Raw genomic sequence first — 19428 nt, 5'->3', positions numbered from 1 at the left:
GCGCTAGAGGGCTGAAATTTTCAAGGTAGACCAAATCGACTACGGGGAACTCGAATCTAAGCTCAGATTTACAAAATCTAAACTTTGAATATCCTGCAGACTTTCGACAACATTTGGTTGGATGCCGAAGGAGCCGAGTATCCACTATTCGACATTTTCCATAAAACCGGACGTCTCGAGCGGAAAGGAATCAGGTTCTGCCAAATGAGCCTGGAAGTTCACAGCCCGTCAGAACCTCAACAAATTCAATTTATGGAACTAATTAAGACGATAATTAAGGAGTTCCGCTTTGGAATTCATAAGAATCGACTTGTGGGACACATGAGGATGTATTTGTTCAATTTTGGAGATTCCTACTGTGTTCGGAAGTTTTTGAAGAGGAATTTATACGAATTGATTTCCAAAGAGGATCGGGAAGAGATGGAGGAGGAGTTTGAGGAGAATTTGATCTCGAAAAATTGATAAACCTAATAAAGTTTTGAATTTTGACCAGTTTAATTTATTAGAAGTATCACAGAAGTCCAGTTGCTGCAGTCAGAAAATCAATGGTCCCAAAAGATTGTTCAAAAATTATTATTCAATCCTCCAGTCTTCTTCGCCTTCATCAGCTCCAATGTACTCTCATCGATTTTGGTTCCCAATCTGAGAGTATTCTGGAAGTATTCCAACATTTTTCCAGTGTATCCCTTCACAGCCATTGCTGACGTCTCCTGACTGATTTCTGTATTTCCAAAATGAGTGAAATGAAGTCCATTCTTTTCGGAGAGACTGGCCAACAGCCATGGGAAATACAAGTTGGTGACCATGTTGGTATGTAGAGTGAAGCAGTCGCCTTCGAAGGATTCTGAATAATTTTATTTGGTTTTACTATCACATTCGAGCTCTAAAGCTCTAGCGCGAAGTGTCGTCAGTAGTAGTGTTTGGTGTGCAAACACTGACTACAGCAACACCAAACCTTACGACACTATGCACTAATCGTCTGAAAAATTTTTGTTTGACTGAATCAATTACTCGAAGCTGAGCTTGGAATTTAGATAGTTTGATTTCGAATAACCCAAACGCGATTTTTAAGACAATTTACAGTCAAAATTGACAATCTGAATCTGAAAGGACGTTTTCGGGGGATTCGAATTTAAATTGTCAAAATTCTGAGCTTAGATTTTAGCTCCTCATAGTCAATTTAGTCTACCCTGAAATTTTCAAAGCTCTGGTGCAAAGTGTCGTAAAGTATGATGCATTGTGTAAACACGGTCATACAGTAACACCGAACTTTACGACAGTTTTTTAGAGCTCTGAAAATTTTAGGGTAAATCAAGTCGACTATGTGGAACTTGAAGCTGATGTTCTTTTTTTAATTTTCGAACCGCTTACCGGTTTCCTCCCCAAAGTAGACCAAATGCGATGGTTTGACGGTGTTGATCTCCTCAATGACAATTTTGTCGGATGCTTCTCGAAGATAGATGATGTTGGAATCCTAAAAGGGCGAGGAATTCGAAATTTGGTTTCCAAATTCAAAAAATTACCTTTGCAACGAATTTCGCAGATTTCACAAGCACGAAGAATTCCTTTTTGAGCTCCGAGTTGGCTCCGAAAACCAAGAACACCGGTGGGATTTCCAGATTCTTTTCACTAGATTCTGACGACAGCGTCGACAAACCAGATGGCTTCCAAGAAGTCGAAAACAAGATTTTCGAGTTCTCCATAGTCGATTTTCTAGATTCCGATGCATTCAACTCCACAGAATTTGAAATATTGAACACTTCCGCTGGTTTCTGACTATGCGCTAGCTTTTCAATGCTTAGCAATCCCTGAACAGCATCAGACAACGAAAGAATATTTTGGAAGTCCTTTGAATTCTTTCGGTACATCTCCAATTCGCCTTGAGAATCCACCAAAACACGTGGCAATCTTCCAATAACAATTGGGATACGGTAGGAGACGGCGTAGCTGTGGACCATCGCTTCGACGGACATTTGAGCGGCACCAACGAAACATGTGGGTTCCAATGGTTGAGTCTCGACACGATTGTTGGTACCATATATCTCCTCACCACTGATTAGAACCAAAGACGGTGGTGACGTGGATTTACGCATGGCGTCGAGGATGGAGGTGATGCCCTAGAAATGGTTTAGTTGTAATCTGGTTCAAAAGCGACTCTATCCAATTATGACAATTTAGGGCATCTCTGGGAGAGTTTTAGTCCATATTCCCGAAAAATTGTTTTAAACTTCTTGAACTTTGGCCATAACTTGACCAATTCTTGCCCAAGACCCCAAACTACAAATTCGAAAAGTTCTCACCAAAATCAAGGTCTTGGCTCCTGGAAGTGGTGCCAGAAGTACGTCTGAAGTCGTCAAAGATCCATCAAACACAGTTTGGATGTTCTTCGTCTCAATCAGTTCCTTAATCGCATCCTCGTTGACAGAAGACAAGTTCACCAATGAGAACTTCTCATTTTTCAGAACCGACTCGGAAATCTGAAAATAATCGGGGATTCAAACTTCAAATCTTTAAAAACCAATTAATAATTCGGATTTCCCATGTTCTTTTACATCTATTCTGAAGTCTTAAGAACTCTAGTGCGAAGTGTCGTAAGGTGTGATGTTTGGTGTGCAAACATTGTCTATAATAGGCCATATCAGAGTCGAAATTAGCAAACTCTAACACTAAATTCGGAATCCGCATAGTCGATTTACTCTGCACTGTAAGTTTCGAAGCTTTAGTGCAAAGTGTCGCAAGTTGTGGTGTTTGGTGTGCAAACACTGTCTACAGAAACACCGAACTTACCGACACTTTGTACTTATTGTCTGAAAATTTCAGGATAGACCAAATCAGGTACGGGCAACTTGAATCTAAGCTCAGATTTTCACTCCTTCGATCCGATTCAGACCTTTGAAGATTTTAAAGTCAAAATTGACGAATTCTAACATTAGATTCAAGTTCCCCATAGTCGATTTAGTCCAGCCTAAAAGTTTCAGAGCTCTAGTGCAAAGTGTCGTAAAGCTAGATGCATCTTGTGCAAACACTGTCTACAGAAACACCGAACCTTACGACACTATGCATTAGAGGGCTGAAAATTGTAGAGTAGACTAAATAGACTATGGGGAGCTCGAACCTAAACTTGGAATTTTGATTATCAGAATCTTAAATAACGTAATTAACAATTAGCACTTTTAAAAGTCAAAGTTGACAAATTCTGACATTGGATTTGAGTTTCCCATAGTTGATTTGGTCTGCCCTATAAATTTCAAAGCTTTAGTGTGAAGTTTCGTAAGGTGTGGTGCTTGGTCTGTGAACACGGTCTAAAAGTACACCGAACCTTACGACACTTTGCACTTATCGCCTGAAAACTTCAGGGTAGACTAAATCAATTATGGGGAACTCGAATTTTATGTCAGATTTTTGGTGAAAAAACTTACCGAGTCATTAGTCCCATTGTGAAGGAAAACAACGTTTCGTCCATTTTTCATTAGCTCTTCGGCCAGTTTGACAGACACTTTGGACACTCCTCCAGTGATTAAAACGGACATTTTTACCTGGAAGTTTCGAGAATCTTCTAGAAATCTTAAAAGACAAAAAATAAAAAAAAAAGAAATTTATTCTCGAGAAAATAACATAGAATGCTTTGTAGATAGATGGGGATATTGCGGTCAAGGACACAGAGATAGAAATCAGAAGAGGCGAGAGAGTGTGGGGGTGGTGAGAGACGCAGAGACATCGAGAGAAATAGAGACAAAGATCCGGGACAGTGATACAGGCCTTCTATGATGTTGCGTCGTATAGTAATTGGGAAGTTTTTGAAAATTGAATTTAGAAGAAAAAGAGAAAAAGCGAGTTACAGTAATCCGGAGGTTGTAGTTTGTAGTTGGTCCAAGAAATGTCTGAAAATCGAAATTGATTTTTCGATCTAAATAATTTTGAAATATTCTCAAGTTTGATTTTTTTTTCAATTTTTTAACGAAATTTCAAAAATTTAAAATTTTGAAATGACCTAAAAAGCGGTCGCCAAATTTCCTAGTCCATGGCCACCAATTTTTTGTTCTCTCGGTTTTTCTAGGTTTTAAAATGATAATTTGTTGTTTTAATTGTGAAATTAAAAATGAAAAATTGAAAAATTCCGATGGCCGTGGCCTAGAATTTTTGGGACCCTTTTAACGATTTTTGAGCAATTTTTGAATTTTTTTTGTTGAAAAAAACTTTTAACAGCCTGAAGTTCCGAAATTCGGAAAATCGAAAATTCCGAAATTTGAAAAATTCTAGAATTTCGAATTTTAAAAATTTGGAAATTCTAAAACTCCGAAAAATTTGAACCAGTGTCCATTTTTCCTGTTAAAACTACGAATTCTTTCAATCTTTATTTTACATACCAAAAAACCTGTAATACAAGGGCTGCTTAACTTTGAGCTCAATTATCTCGATTCTTGTAAAAGATATCAAAAAGCTTTCAACTGATAAATTGATCATCATAATGTCAGAAACATTTTATCAGTTTACCACTTTTTGAAAGCTTGCGTTGAAATCGAGATAATTGAGCTTAAACCTGAAAGTGTGGAGGCCCTTATGTTACAGGTTTCCCAGTATTCTCAATAGAGCGTACTTACCATTTAGCGTCTTCTGTCCTGGTCAGTTCTAGTCTCAACCCAACGGTTATCCTTCCACTCTCGCTTTCCAACGTACTCTCCAAAAGAATAGATATCAAAACTGTCAGCGCAAGCGATGATCATCATATATTCCGAGTAGCTCAAGAAGACTCCAATCACAACGATTCGCAGCAAAAATACAACATCATACACCGATTTGCACATTTCCAACGACACCAATTCGTTGGGGCACGATCCTTGAGGAGCATGCCATGCTGAATAAGCGGCCCAGGTGAAGAAACAAGTGTAGATCAATTTTTGTGGTATTCCAGTGAAGTAGTTGGATGGATAGATTTCATACAGATAACATTGCTGGGAGAGGTGATATAGGAGCAAGAGGGAATGGGGCCAAGCGACAAGGTGGATGGAGGCAAGGGAGTTGAGAGATGTGGTCATTGGGCAGATTTTCCTCTGAAAATCAGGGGGCATTCCTTTGGAAGTTGGGCCAACTCTTGAGAACAAGATTTTAGGCATTCAACAATTTAATGTATTTTGTACTCTTAAATTGAGGATTTTGCGGTCCAATGACCCCAAAATTTTTGTACACTTCGAGCCAGGATTAAAAAATAACGTTCTTTGAAATTTGTGATAGTCGTCAACTTTGACTAAATATATCTCAATTCCTATAAAAGATATAAACCACATGTCCACTGATTAAATATTTTTCACAATATCATCAAGATTTTAATAATTGATAAGTTTTCCTAGCTGCAATAGTTTTTGATTTATGCGTCTTCAAAGTTAGCGCGCAGTTTCCACCGCTTCAAGGTGCGCCACCAACTTTAAAATAGCATATCTCACAATCTACTGTAGCTAGAAAAAATTTGTCAACTAAGAAAATGTGTGTCATATTATGATAAATATTATATCAGTTGACCACTTTTTGACATCTTTAACAGGAACTGAGATAATTAGGGTCAAAGGTGACGGCCCTGGCGCGGCTCTATTAGAGACACCTCTACCGGTGGGCCCACAAGTTCAACTTTTCGAAGGGCCCCACCTTTGAACCAAATTTAAAAAAAACCCCCAAATAAAAACTTACCAGAATCTCAAAATCGAAATTGTGTGAGAAGAGGAAACGGACGCTAAGAATGAGAGACATCAAGAAGTACATTCTCAGTCTTTGGATTTCTGCCAATGACTGGCGAACAGCCACATGATATGTTTTCAGCAACATAAATATTAACAGATAATAAGCAAATGAACAAAAGCCATCCCAAAGGACATTATGGAGGAAAATTTGGTCCTTGTCAAGATTTGGGTCGTTGGGGAAAATGTATGTGAACACTCGTCTGGCGATCGACATATTCTGAAAAGCAGACGATTGAGGAATGGAGAAAATAATCCAAAAAAACCCCGGTAAAATTCTGAGCAATTGAAAATTCATAGGCTCGCCATCAAAAATTTTGGAATCTGCTCAATTCTAGGTTCAAAAAGGCTCAAGTTCTGAATCTATCACAAATTTTGGAAAAAAAATAAATATTCCGAAAATTCAGATATTCCCAAAATCTAGAACAATTCCTGAATGACTAGCTAGCTTTCAAACTTTTTAAACAACACAGAAATTTCGAAATGATTGCAAAAATGAGTAATAGGAACATCTGTCCTCGCTATTGCCCCTCGCAGCTTTCTAGGCTCCGCCCACTTTTATCTAGATGTTTGGTGTCTCATTTACTTGTCAAAACAGAAATGTTATGACACATTCTAAAGAATGTATGTTCCGGAAAAGTGGGCGGATCCTAAATTTGAATTTGTAGTTTACTATTAGTTTAGTTCAATTTGAAGAGAATCCGTGAAGACAAAATGGGTTTTAAAGAATTTCAGATTTTTCTGAAGGTTTATTTCAAACTATCCATCAGTTTGCAGCACTTTCGGCGCTTCAAACAGCTGGCTGGCGCGACTTCGGCGCGATTTGATCTAATTTCTTTACTGGTTCGTCGCGGGTTACTGTAACCATTGATTACTGTAACTCATCTAAAAACCATCATTATCATTGATAGAGAGGGGACAAATGACACATATTTATTTGAATTGTAAATGATTCTTCTTTTTTTGAAAAGAGGGAGAAAGAGAAAAAGCTAAATTTCATAGTACTAGAAAGAAAACAAACAATGGGATATGGTAATGAATGGGAAAGTGAATCAGAGGGTGCTAGAGAAAGACTGATATTTATTTATTTATTTATTTATTTCAACGAAGGGGAGAAAACCACTAACACGTGAAATGTCTATGAAACTAGGAGATATAACAGGGACATACATTTGTAGTAATTGGGAGATGAAGGAAAAACCGAGTTAGTAATTAGTTGAATTCAAGACAAGAAAATGTTTTAGATTACAGGATAATAGTCGATTTTTGAAAGCCGCTGACGAGGGCTTCACCGGAAACACTTTGGCGGGTAAAGAGTTCCAACATCTGATTACTCTATTAGAGAGAAATTGAGAAGATATTTTTGTTGAGTTTTTGATAAGTGATTTGAGATAGTATTTGTGACGTCGCAATGATTCAGCATTATTAAATATTTCGAAAATTGGAACCTCCATGATAATTTCTTTGGAAACAATAATTTTATACGTGTAGACCTAATCATTATAGAGCCTGCGATTCTCCAAGGAACTTAGCTGACATTCTTCCAGTGCTTCAAAGTATGAAGTGTATGTCATCCTGAATTTTCTGAAAATTCTGAAAACAAATGACTTTTGCACCGATTCCAATTTTATAATATTATTCCTTTAAGATTGGAGAAGTGACTATCGTTCCATATTCGAGTAAAGGGCGTATGTAAATTGTATAGCATTTTATAAAAACACTCCACGATACGTTTTTTAGAATGGAAAAGAACATGTTGATCCTCTGATGTGATTTCCGAATAATCAACGAATAATGATAATGGAAACTCAGGTTACTGGAAAAGTAGATCCCAAGATCACGGAAATTTTCCACAGGGGGAATCAAAGCTTGATTTAATTTGGGATTCATAACATTAGAGTTGGCATATTTTCTTGTTGCATTGAATTTGATGTATTCGCACTTTTTAGGAGCCGCTTTCATTTTCCACTTCGAGCACCAATTCTCCAATTCAATTAAATCTGCATCAATCAATTTATCATTCGAATCATAAATTTTCAAGTCATCTGCAAACAGTAGATAGTCACTTTGAAATTTGTCACCAATACAATTAATATATAACATGAAGAGGGTAGGCCCAAGAACAGAGCCCTGCGGGACTCCGGACAATACGCGCCTCTCCTTCGATAGTATATCATTGATTTTGACTTGAAATTTTCTTTCCGTGACAAATGAATGAAGCCAATTTCTTAGTTTGGGAGATATCCCAAAACTTTCCAACTTATGAATCAATTTGTTTATCGGCACTGTAGACTTCTAGAAGAATTGTACGTTATTTATATGATTGGGGGCATAGGAACTATGAAAAATCGAAAACGAAGGTGTGGGGAGGGAGATTTTATATTTCGGGAATCGGAAATTTTATTATTTTGGTTTTTGCAGAAAAAGCTACGAAAGGGTAATATAAAGTTTGAAAAAACTGTTGTATTCCTGATTTCAATGAATTCTATGATTCCAAAAATTTTATGGTACTAAGAGCTTCCAGAAACTCGAAATTACAATAAATTCGAAGGTTTGAAAGCTCAAAAATCCAAACATTTCAAAAATCATGTACTTTACGGAAATGTTTCTAAAAGTTCCAAAATCTGGAAAAAATCTTCGAACCTCTCCAAAATTTGTCTTGAAATTAAAACATTTCCGTACGTTTTCAGTGAAAAATATTCCGCGAATTTCACAATTCAATTGAATTTTGTTAAACCTTTTTTCAAATGAGAAAATAGCTCAATTTTGGTGAAACTGACAAAATTTAACGAATTTCGAAAAAAAGTTTGTCGAGATTTTCGATGGAAAAATTCAGAAAAAATGATTGGAAAAATAGAAGGGCCCTCCGGAGGTCTCTTGGATAAATAGAAGGACTGGCCCTTCTAATACAGGTAACTTGACGTGACCTTATGAAAAAGAAAAATCGAACAGTAAAATAAATAGGTTAAATCGCGCCAAAGGTGCACCAGCCACCTGTTTGAAGCGGCGCTAATATTGAAAACAGTCCAATAGAGCGCATTCGTATTCGTCAATCATCATCCTCCCAGACTGGAATCTGCTGCTCCCACTCTCCTCTTCCATTATTGATCAGTCGCCCAATCAGCTTTCCATTCGACATAATATCTAATTTCTTTGCCATCCAATAATCGATAAATCCAGCGGCAACCCACAGCCCTAGGGATTTGACACCGAATAAAATCAAAGGAATATGTTTAAAGAACAATTTACAGTTGTCTGAATATTCTCCAATTTCACAATTCGCTTCGTGGGTTGGAAAAAAGTCTAGAGTTGCGTAGAGCACAATTGCAAGGGGGAGGATTTTGTTGATGAGTCGATCGGGCTCCGGTTGGATACAGTAACGAGAACTTTGGTGAGATAGGCCTTGAAAAAATATAATCAAGCAAGGAATGATAAGGAATGTGATGATGTAGCAGATGGGAAGGAACACCTGGAAAATGAGACTGCTTTAACTTTGATCCAATTTATCTCGTTTCCTGTAGGAGATAAAAAATAGTTGTCAACAAACAAAATGATTTTCATAAAATACTGAATATTTTATTAATTGACAACTTTTTAATATCTTTTACAGGGACCAAGATAAATTAGGTCAAAGCATAGCTACGGTTTAGCCTTAACTACGCTGTTTTTCCGCCTATATTTAACTTTGATTTAATTTATCTGGTTTTCTGTAGAAGATATAAAAAAGTGTTCAACAAACAAAACGTTTACCATAACATCCCAAACATTTTACTAGTTGAACACTTTTTGATACCTCTTACAAAAACCGAGATAAATTGGGTCAAAGGTAAACTACGGTTTAAGCTTACTATTAGCTATGCGGTTGCGGCGACCTCTTTAACTTTGATGCAATTTATCTCGCTTCCTGTAAAAGATATCAAAAAGCGGTCAACTAACAAAATCATTGTCATAAGATACTAAACATTTTATCAATTAATAACTTTTTGGTATCTTGTACAGAAACCGAGACAAATTAGGTCTAAGTTAACATACCATAGTTGCAAAAAACTCTTGCCAAAGAAGCACAACTCCATGCAACGAGAAAGCTGATACAGTTGCAAATAGTTTCAGATAAACAACTTGATCTCTGCTACATTTTCGCTTTTTCATACACCTTCTCGAATAGTTCCAAACGATGAAATAGGTAAAAATTAAGAGGAAGCATGGGATAAGCATTTTTTCGAGTTCGGGGATTTCAAGGAATCTAAGAGTATCCTTTTAGTAGCTCTTGGGATAGACTTCAGCGAATTTAGGAATAATAGTATAGATTCTGAAAATCTGCTGAAAATGAGAGCTTGTTGTCAAGACAACACAATTCTCGACGGGTATCATTATTATTTCCGTTATCTTCAAGTGTCGCAAAAGAATATGTATAGTGGTTTTTTAAATATACTTTTTGGCTGAAAAAATCATGATATTTTGTTATCATGGTAGGCGGTTTGTGCGGGGGACCAAAAAAATCAAATTCTAAAAATTCTAAAACCAAGTTTTATTATTTTTGACTATCTGAAATTTTGTAAAATATAATTTTGATCTCGAAAAAAATTGTTTCCCTGATAATTCAATTTTGGCATTTTTACCAAATTGGTCGCATTTTGACCAAATTTTGAACCCCAAAGGTACTAATTAGGGGGAGAAAACTCAAAAATCCGACACACCGTACATAACGGCATATTTTGCATTTATCGGGGAATCAAAAACAATTTTCAAGATTTAAACGCAAAAAAGGTGATCTAATTTGGTACTTTTTTGCATGATTATGGGCATTATAAGCGGGAGATGTCCAGTCGTTCATTAAGCGAAATTAAGAATTTTCGAATTCCTGGAAATCGGAAATATTAAGTTGTTCAAAAAGTAATGCGCGTTTTTGACTCATTTTAACTTAATGCAGAACTGGAACAAGATAAGATTAATGAAGGGGCTTTTCTCCATCATCATCTACCAATTTCCAACAACACATACTCAAAGACCTCTTCAGGAACTAAGATAACTGGAAGTCGAAGTAGTTCGCACTAAACGCCCATTACTTTTCGAACAACCTAATACTAATTTTCCAAATTCCAGACGGTCAGATTTTCGAAAAATTGACAAGCCCTCACTAAAAGATAACGCAATGTAAGCGGGAGCCAGGTGGTCCAGCCCCGGAGGGACGCAAATCGACTGTCTTTGTTAATTCAAGAATTTTTCGAAATTCGGAACTTTCGGAAACCAGGAAATACAAAAATTCTGAAACTTAGATATCGAAACATTTGGAACTTTAGGAAACCGGAAAACCATTCATTCCGAATTTCAGAACTTATAGATCTCAGTCATAAGTAGTTTCGAAACTTTGAAAATTTGGAAAATTAAATATTAAGGAATTTTTGTGACTTAGGAAAATCGGAAATTTAGAAATTGAATTGTAAGATACAGTATGCGGAAGCCAGAAGATTGAGCCCCAGGGCAGCGACTGATTCCCAAAATTCTGAATATCTTAATTTCCGAGTTGATAAACTCCGAAATTACCGCATTCCGCGTTTCCTAATTTAGGTTTTCAGAAACTCTGAATGTCGAAGTCTAGAATTTTCCGATTTTGGAGCTAGAAAAAATCTCTGAGAAAAGGTATTGAAATCTCTTTTTGGAGTGGCAAGTTATTGTTAGCAGAGGCCAGTAGGTTTAGCCCGGAGGGGCGCAAACCGACATTTGAAAATTTGAAAATTCGGGAGGAAAAAAACTAGAAAGTTAACAATTTTTCACATTCAATCAAAACTTCTTCTTTTATTTCCTCAAGTTTTGAGATTCGAACGTTTTAAGTGTAGCCAGGAGATTGTAGCCGCCGACAGGCGGCCGAAATCGACTGGTTGAGAAACAAAGAGAAATGAAATAGAATTGAGAAAAATTGGTATTGAGGAAAGTATCGGCTGGGTTTTAATACTAGATTAAGCATTAAAAACCTGAGTTTGTAAAACTTGTCAAGCTTATTTTACAGTTCTCCATTTTCAAAAAAAAACAATGTGACAATGAGAAGTGAAAAATTTCTGTCGTCCTAAATTCCCAGATGCCGAAACACTGAAATTCCAAAGTTCTGAAATTTTCAGATTCTCAGATCCTGAAGTTCCAAAATTCTCAGATTCCGAATTCTGGAATTCCAAAGTTCTGAAATTCTGAAATTTTGAAGTTCTGAAATTCTGAGATTTCGAAGTTCTGAAGTCCTGAGATTCTGAAATTCGGAAATTTTCAGATTCTCAGATTCTGAAGATCCGAAATTTTCAGATTCCGAAATACTGAAATTCTGGAGTTCTGAAATTCTGAAATTCTCAGATTCTGAAATTCCGAAGTTCTCAGATTCTCAGATTTTGAAGTTCCGAAATTTTCAGATTCCGAAATACTGGAATTCCAAAATTCTGAAATTCTAAGAATTCTGAGATTTTCAAGCTCTGAAATACAGGAATTCAGAAACTTCGTCAAAAAAATTGTACCCCCGAATCACAAGCGTTGTACCCCTAAATGAAATGGGTTGTACCCCAGAATCATTGATAGTTTGTACCGCCGAATCGTTGTACCCCCGAATATTTGTACCCACGAATTTTGTACCCCCGAATCACCAATTTTGTACCCCTAAATCAGTTGTACCCCCTTGTACCCCCGAATTTTTGCCGTGATTTCAGCATTTCTTAAAAATGTCCAACTCTTATTTTTATCTGCGTAGCCAGTCATACAATGAAGGAATAGAGTGAAGAATCAACTAGCGATGAAAACGAACATCAAATTAGTTCCAAAAGTTTGATAAGTGAGAATTAGCGCTAGAGCGAGGTTGAAAATTGTGATGGAGAGAATGAAGAATTGCTTCTGGAGACGGATAAGATGACTGGTAGAGTTCATCATTATTTTCTGGAAAATCACAAAAATCGAGTTAAGAAATTTGAAATTTGCTTTCTACAAAATAGGTGCAATAAGAGGATTTTTTAATGCTGAAAAATTGATTTTATACAGTAGTAGCTAATAGCAAAAACAAACTGTATAATCCCTGGAGAAATTGAAAAGATAATTTCCTAGAAAGCATTGCACTTGATCTTAATTATCTTGGTTCCTATAAGAGATATCAAAAAGTGGACAACTAACAAAGTGTAACTGATATTATGATAAACAGTTATCAGATGACTGCTTTTTGATATCTTTTACAGGGATTGAGAAAATTCAGCTCAAAAAACTCAGAAATTTGTCAACTGATAAAACATAGCTGATAATATCATAAACATTTCAGCAGTTGACACATTTTTGCTATCTCACATAGCAAGCGAGATAATCAAGCTGAAAGTAAGTGCAAGTTGAGGAGTGACATTATACGGTATACGTTTTTGATAGAAATACTCCAAATTGAGCCAAAAAAGCGAAGGAGCTCTCTAGATGTTCCAAAAAAGGAATGCTTGTGATAATTATTGTTTTGGGTTCAAATTTCGTATAGTAGGTGGCGGTAGACAGAAATATTGAAATAATAAAGTATCTCTTGAGATATCTACGACACAGATGCTATATTAAAACAAAACAAAATTTATAAATCACTTTAAAGACGCATATCTCAGATACTACTGTAGCTTGAAAAAATTTGTTAATTGATAAAATGTCAGTTTTATTATGCCGAACATTTTATTAGATAACAAGTTTTTAATATCTCTTATAGAAACCGAGATAATTGAGCTTAAAAATTTCCGATTTTCGGCAAAACTGGGTGATCTTCTATTCGAGCAAATACGGTAGAACTTTTTTTTGTTAGAAAGGTTTATTACAAAATAGTTTTTTTTCAGGAATGCTCTAAACCCCGAAGAAATCCATGATGGGTCCCATTTTATCGATGGATTGATCGCTTCGTTTCTTCAGGGAGATGACTATTGGCATGAGAAGTTTCCTCTGAAGACAAATTGAAAGATAATGGCCTTGATTCTGGAGGCGAGGATGATGGAAATGAGGATTCTGAAGACACTGAAGAAGAAGATATTGAAGATACTGAACACAACTAATTTTTTGTATTTTTTTATTATGTCATTTTGTGCTAAGGGGTTTTTTAATGGTTTAAAGGATATTGAATTAGATTTGCGACTCCGTAGCTCAGCTGGTAGTACCACATACCCTAAAATCTAGCTTCTCCAACTTTAAGTCATTTTTTCTCGGTCCCTGTAGAAGATATCGAATGTTGGTCAACTAACAATGTTTTTGTCATTTTATCATTAACATTTTATCAGTGGGCAACTTTTTAATATCTATTACAGGCATTGAGATAATTGAGCTCAAAGCACGGGACGCTACGCGGTCGGCGCCGTTGGCTGCGCCACCACTATGCTTGCACTTTGAGCTCAATTATCTGAATTCCTATGAAAGATATCAAAATGTTGTCAACTGATTAAACGTTAATAATAAAATAAACATTTTATTAGTTGACAACTTTTTTATATCTCTTACAAGAACCGACATAAATTGACTCAAAGTTTAGGATGCCCAGAGGTGCGAATCATCATGGTTACGAAACGTCTCTAGCGCAAAATGTCGTGAAGCTACACAGCCTCCTCCTCCTCTAACCTATCCTTCTTCACCCTAGCTGCTGCCAGTAAACAATAAAGACAGAGAAATGTTGCCAAGACAGAGAGCGAAAGGCACCCAACCACCACTTCCCTCGTTCGTATTGACCAGTGCAATTCCCTCTGACCGTCTGACCGTCTCCCCCATACGTACACAATTTCTCCACTATCTTCCCTCTCCTTCCACGACCTCGTCTGTGCTTTTAAACCAATGTCTCTACCTCTCTTGCCGTTTATGTTGCAACCACTATGCACCCTAGTATACGCGTTTGGAGTTTTTTTCCTTTTTTCAATGATTTAAATAATTTCACAGGTGTTTGGAAAAGTTTATGTGAAAATGGGATTCGAAAATTTCAAAATTGTCATGTTTCGATCTGATGGTTTTAAAATTGTGAGAAGGCTTGAACTAGTTGTTCTGCTCTTTTTACAGCTTATTAATGTCCCATCAGTTTTCAGAAGTTATTAAAATGTCTCAAAGGATGTTCCCTTCTCTCGATCTCCCACTCAATCAACTGAAAGCTGAAGTGAGAAAGATGAATGTTTCTGAGCTGTGAGTTTTTATTTCAAAGTTTATATTTCAAAAAGAAAAACTCTGAAGAGGTTTCCTGCTCAGCTACGCGGTTGCGCTGGCCTTTGACCTAATTTACCTCGGTTCCCGTGATTGATAACAAAAGTTGTCAACTAATAAAAAGTTTGTCATAAAATTATCAATATTTTGTTAGTTGACAACTTTTTTCTAGCTACAGTAGTTTTTGAGATATGTGCGCTTAAAGCTAGCACGCACTTTTCATTGGTGTGCTAACTTTAAAGGCGCATATCTCAGAAACTACTGTAGCTAGAAAAAAGTGTAAATCTGATAAAATGTTTTTAATTGTATGATGAACAGTTCAGTTGACAACTTTTGATATCTTTCAAGAAAAACGAGATAAATTGGAGCAAAGTTGACAGTTAGGTGAACAGTACCCCAGAAAACCCGACCCCCGAGATAATTGAGGTGAAATCTCGCTCATTAAGATAGAATCGGTTAATCCCACCGGTAGGTTCAAAAAAGGATGCAGGCCCAAAAAGAATCTTACGGTAATGGAAGATTAACTGTGCAGATGGCGGTTAGTTGTGCCATTGTAATTAGGCAATTAGAGATCATTTTGGATAATTTGAGTTTGAGGGAGACTGCTCAGTTAGTAGGCACCTCTATCGGTGGGCCCGCAAGTTGAACTCCTCGAGGAGCTTCCAAAAAATTATATTTTTATGCCCTCCCCCTTTAAATTTAAATTCTGCCTCTCAATCTTTTTAACAATTCCAGACTCATCTTCTCGTGCCAATCCCACGAACATGCGGTTGCCGTCAGCACGATTCCTGGTGTTGCAATTGAAAATCCGTTATTTGACCTGGATTTTGTACCAAAACGGGCTGTTTTGACCTGTATACCAGACGAAGGAAGTTCGTGGGACAGATGGGAAATCCAGTTTGGGCATTTGAAACCGGAGAGCAAGGTGAAGGCTCGGAACATGAATGGAATCGAGATTGTGATCATTAAGAGACCACGACGAATTGTTAAGTGAGTTTTTTTCGAAAGTCTGAACTACCGTAAAACCTGTATTAGAAGGGCCGGCCCTTTTATTGTTCCAATCAAGGTTCCTCCGGAGGGCCCTCCTATTACGGGGGCCCTTCAATTACAGGGGACTCTTCTATTTTTCCTAGCTTCTCTCGGAGGGCCCCTCTATTAAAGGGTCGCTTCTAATATAGGTTTAACGGTATTTTGGAAGAAATAGCCTTGCTAAAAAAATGCTCGGAACATTGTACCTTGAACGTTCCATTAAACAGCCAGTCTATGATTCCTCTTTGAGATAAATTATCTCGGTTTCTATAAGAGATATGAAAAACTTGTTAACTAATAAAATGTTTGTCATAATAAAACCAACATTTTCTTTACTAACAAATTTTTTTGAGCTACAGTAGGTCTTGAGATATGCGTCTTTAAAGTTAATGCGCACTTTTCACCGTTTTACAATGCGCTAACTTTAAAGGCCCATATCTCAAAAACTACTGTAGATAAAAAAAATTGTCGACTAATAAAATATCAATGATAGTATGACAAACATTTTAATAGTTGACAACTTTTTGATATCTCATAAAGGAATTGAGATAATCGAGCTCAAAGTGAAAGCATAATAGCGCTGACCGCCCATGTCGCATGTAACGGTCAGTGCTTTGAGCCTATGTATCTCGGTTCTTGTTGAAGACATAAAAAATTAATCAACAGTCAAAATGTTTATCATAATATCAGTAATATTTTACCAGTTTACCACTTTTTGATATCTTTCACAGAAAACGAGATATTTGAGCTCAAAAAATGGACCGCTACTCGCGGTCGGCGCCATTGGCTGCGCCACCACTTGCACTTTGAGCTTTATTATCTCGGTTCCTGTAAGATGTATCAAAAAGTAGTCAACTGATAAACTGTCTATCATAATATCAACTATATTTCATTAGTTGACCATTTTTTGATATCTTTTTTAGGAACCGAGATAATTGAGATCTAAATCTAAAAATCTCAATTTTCAGAGTGCTCACCAGAGAACTTACATCTGAAGCGCTTGCCATGTTCATTAGACACATGAAAAACACGTTCGGAGGAGTTCGTTTCCGGAAATTAGTATTTGAACTGAATACATCAGAGTTCAAATGTTTGGAACCAGTTCTGCCAACAATCAAAGAATGCAGAGACTATTTCGTATCGTTCCAAAGAAAACGTCTCTCTGAAATCGAGATCGACTGGGTGACTCGATCGATTCATGCCACACACAAATTCGAAGTGTGTCGAAATGGAAAGGGATCAACATACACGAAATGCTGTTTCCAGCACGTTCTGAAAAGGCGAAACTGTGAAGTGATCATTCTAATCGATTCACTGGCAACACTCTCGGATCTAGAGACGTGCGTCAGACAATGGTACTATTCGGATGCGCGCGATCTTCGAATGGTCAAAGTGTTGGCGTCGAATACGACGGAAGAGATGAATTTGGAGGGGTTGAAGCCAAGGAAATGGCAACGATTCGAGCGGAGCCAACACTTCCTGTAAGTGTGGATTCCAATAGGATTAGGCTTCCCCTTATTTCCCTTATTTTGAACTTTGAGCCAATTGGGTACCATAATATGACCCTTCTAAATTATAGCTAACTTATCTCGGTTCCTATAAAAGATATCAAAAAGTAATCACCTGATAAAGTATTTTTGTTTTTATGATGAACATTTTATCAGTTGACTACTTTTTGATATCTTTCACAGAAAACGAGATAATTTAAGTCAAAAAGTAAGGGTGGTACAGCCAGCGGTGCTCACAGCGTAGCTCAGTAGCAGCGCGCACTTTGACCTAATTTATCTCAGTTCCTGTGAAAGATAGAAAAAACTTGTCAACTGACAAATTTGTTATCAAAATATCACCAATATTTTATTAATTGACACATTTTTAGTATCATTGACAGGAACCGAGATACCGTATTCCCTCTAATAGAAGCTCACGGGCCTCTATTTTTCAACCTCGTTCTCAGGGTGGGCTTCGATTAGAGAGTGGGCTTCTATTTTTCAATGATTTGTTCCCAAAAATGTTTTATTCAGAAGTTCAGAAATTCGACAATTCGGAAGATAAAACTTCTGATATTCAGTGTTTTGGAGATTTATGAAGTTCTGAGAAGTTCAGAAGTTCCGAGACTTCTGGAATTTTGGATTACGGTATTTTCCCTAATAGAAGCCCATGGGCTTCTACTAAAGGAAAATACGGTAATGAGCTCAAGCTTGATCGTGTAGGGCAAGTAAACACCTTTTGGTTTGAGTATTAAACAGATCAACTATTTGTATTTTTTCCAGCTGTCCAAAAGATTCTGTCACCGAGCGGGTTGTGGATTGTCAACACGGAACTGATATCGAAAGACCGGACGGTTTATTGGCAACAGTTGCCATAATTGGAAGTGCGTATTTCTTTGTAGTTTGGCATGAACGATTCCATACCATTTCCGTCAGGGATAGACAATGATTGGCTCTTTTATTCTGAAATTATCTCATTTCTCTGGTATTTATAACTGTAATTTTTTGATTTTTAAAAAATACCGTAAACACTCTAATAGAACACCATCCGGGCCTTCCACTTTGAGCCTATTTATCTCACTTCTTTTGAAAAATATCAAAAAGTTGCCAACTAATAAAATGTTGCTGATGTTAAGATAAACATTTTGACAGTTGACTATTTTTTGAAATCATCAACAAGAACCGAGATAAGCTCAAAGTACGGGCCGCTACAGGCGACATGGGCGGTCGGCGCTATTATGCTTGCACTTTCAGCTCGATTATCTCTATTCCTTTATAAGATATCAAAAAGTTGTCAACTATTTAAATGTATGTCATTGTATCATTGATATTTTATTAGTCGACAAATGTTTTCTAACTACAGTAGTTTTTGAGATATGCGTCTTTAAAATTAGCGCATTGTAACACGGTGAAAAGTGTGCGTTTCCTTTAAAGGCGCATATCTCAAGAACTACTGTAGCTAGAAAATATTTCAACTAATAAAATGTTTATCATAATATCAGCAACATTTTATTAGTTAATCACTTTTTGATATCTTTCACAGAAAATGAGATACATGGGCTCAAATTTAACGATTCGGGTGGCGTTCTATTAGAGTGTGTGTATCTGATGTTTTCCGGCTTTCCAAACTTGCGGTATTCTCTAAGTTTCTGATGTGTCTAAAATTTTGCATTTTTGAATTTTTCAAATTTCTAGAAATTTTGTGTTTACTCCTAGGACCTCTGTAGCTCTGAAAATCTGGGAATCTCAAATTTTGATAATTCTTAAATTTTTGAAAACCGGAATATCTTCAAATTCTGAATTCCTGGCCTTCAAGAAATCGTCTAAATTTGAAATTTCGAAATTTTAAAAACCCAAAATTTTGTAATTTGCAGAAATTCTAAAAATCTTCATTTTTCCTGTCTGAAATTCTGTTTCTTTAAATTTTCAAAATCCGCGTACCTGTAACAGAAGGGCCTCCTAACTCGGTCCCTGACAAAGGTATAAAAAAGTTGTCAACTAATAAATGGTTGGTCATAATATCA

General features: G+C 36.6%; 5 protein-coding genes across 5 annotated transcripts in view; 2 read left to right on the top strand and 3 right to left on the bottom strand.

Annotated features, from left to right (window-relative positions):
- CBG22229 overlaps positions 1-462 on the top strand; it is a gene marked incomplete at both ends in the record, with an annotated part of 2689 nt that extends 2227 nt beyond the window's left edge. Inside the window, one exon of the mRNA XM_002638937.1 lies at positions 100-462. Coding sequence (XP_002638983.1) covers positions 100-462 — 363 coding nt within the window. The remainder of the gene's footprint in view (positions 1-99) is intronic.
- Positions 463-563: 101 nt separating this feature from the next.
- Positions 564-3530, bottom strand: CBG22228 (the record flags this gene model as incomplete). The annotated part of the gene is made up of 5 exons (XM_045242174.1): positions 564-844; positions 1372-1474; positions 1524-2117; positions 2301-2477; positions 3420-3530. 5 exons carry the CDS (start codon positions 3528-3530, stop codon positions 564-566), a joined length of 1266 nt encoding a protein of 421 aa, XP_045097514.1.
- A 1074-nt stretch (positions 3531-4604) lies between these two features.
- Positions 4605-5946, bottom strand: CBG25190 (the record flags this gene model as incomplete). Its single annotated transcript, XM_045242166.1, has 2 exons — positions 4605-5051; positions 5683-5946. 2 exons carry the CDS (start codon positions 5944-5946, stop codon positions 4605-4607), a joined length of 711 nt encoding a protein of 236 aa, XP_045100502.1.
- Positions 5947-8778: 2832 nt separating this feature from the next.
- Positions 8779-9944, bottom strand: CBG25189 (the record flags this gene model as incomplete). The annotated part of the gene is made up of 3 exons (XM_045242160.1): positions 8779-9198; positions 9277-9296; positions 9881-9944. The coding sequence occupies 3 exons, from the start codon at positions 9942-9944 to the stop codon at positions 8779-8781; spliced, it is 504 nt and encodes a 167-aa protein (XP_045100501.1).
- A 4843-nt stretch (positions 9945-14787) lies between these two features.
- On the top strand, positions 14788-18353 carry CBG22224 (the record flags this gene model as incomplete). The annotated part of the gene is made up of 4 exons (XM_002638935.1): positions 14788-14870; positions 15624-15878; positions 16886-17398; positions 18188-18353. The coding sequence occupies 4 exons, from the start codon at positions 14788-14790 to the stop codon at positions 18351-18353; spliced, it is 1017 nt and encodes a 338-aa protein (XP_002638981.1).
- Positions 18354-19428: the final 1075 nt, after the last annotated feature.

The sequence above is a fragment of the Caenorhabditis briggsae genome, assembly GCF_000004555.2.
Source record: "Caenorhabditis briggsae complete genome, chrI, whole genome shotgun sequence".
Taxonomy (NCBI): domain Eukaryota; kingdom Metazoa; phylum Nematoda; class Chromadorea; order Rhabditida; family Rhabditidae; genus Caenorhabditis; species Caenorhabditis briggsae.
The sequence above is the reverse complement of the archived record's forward strand: the minus strand, read 5'-3'. Positions and strand labels throughout refer to the sequence as shown.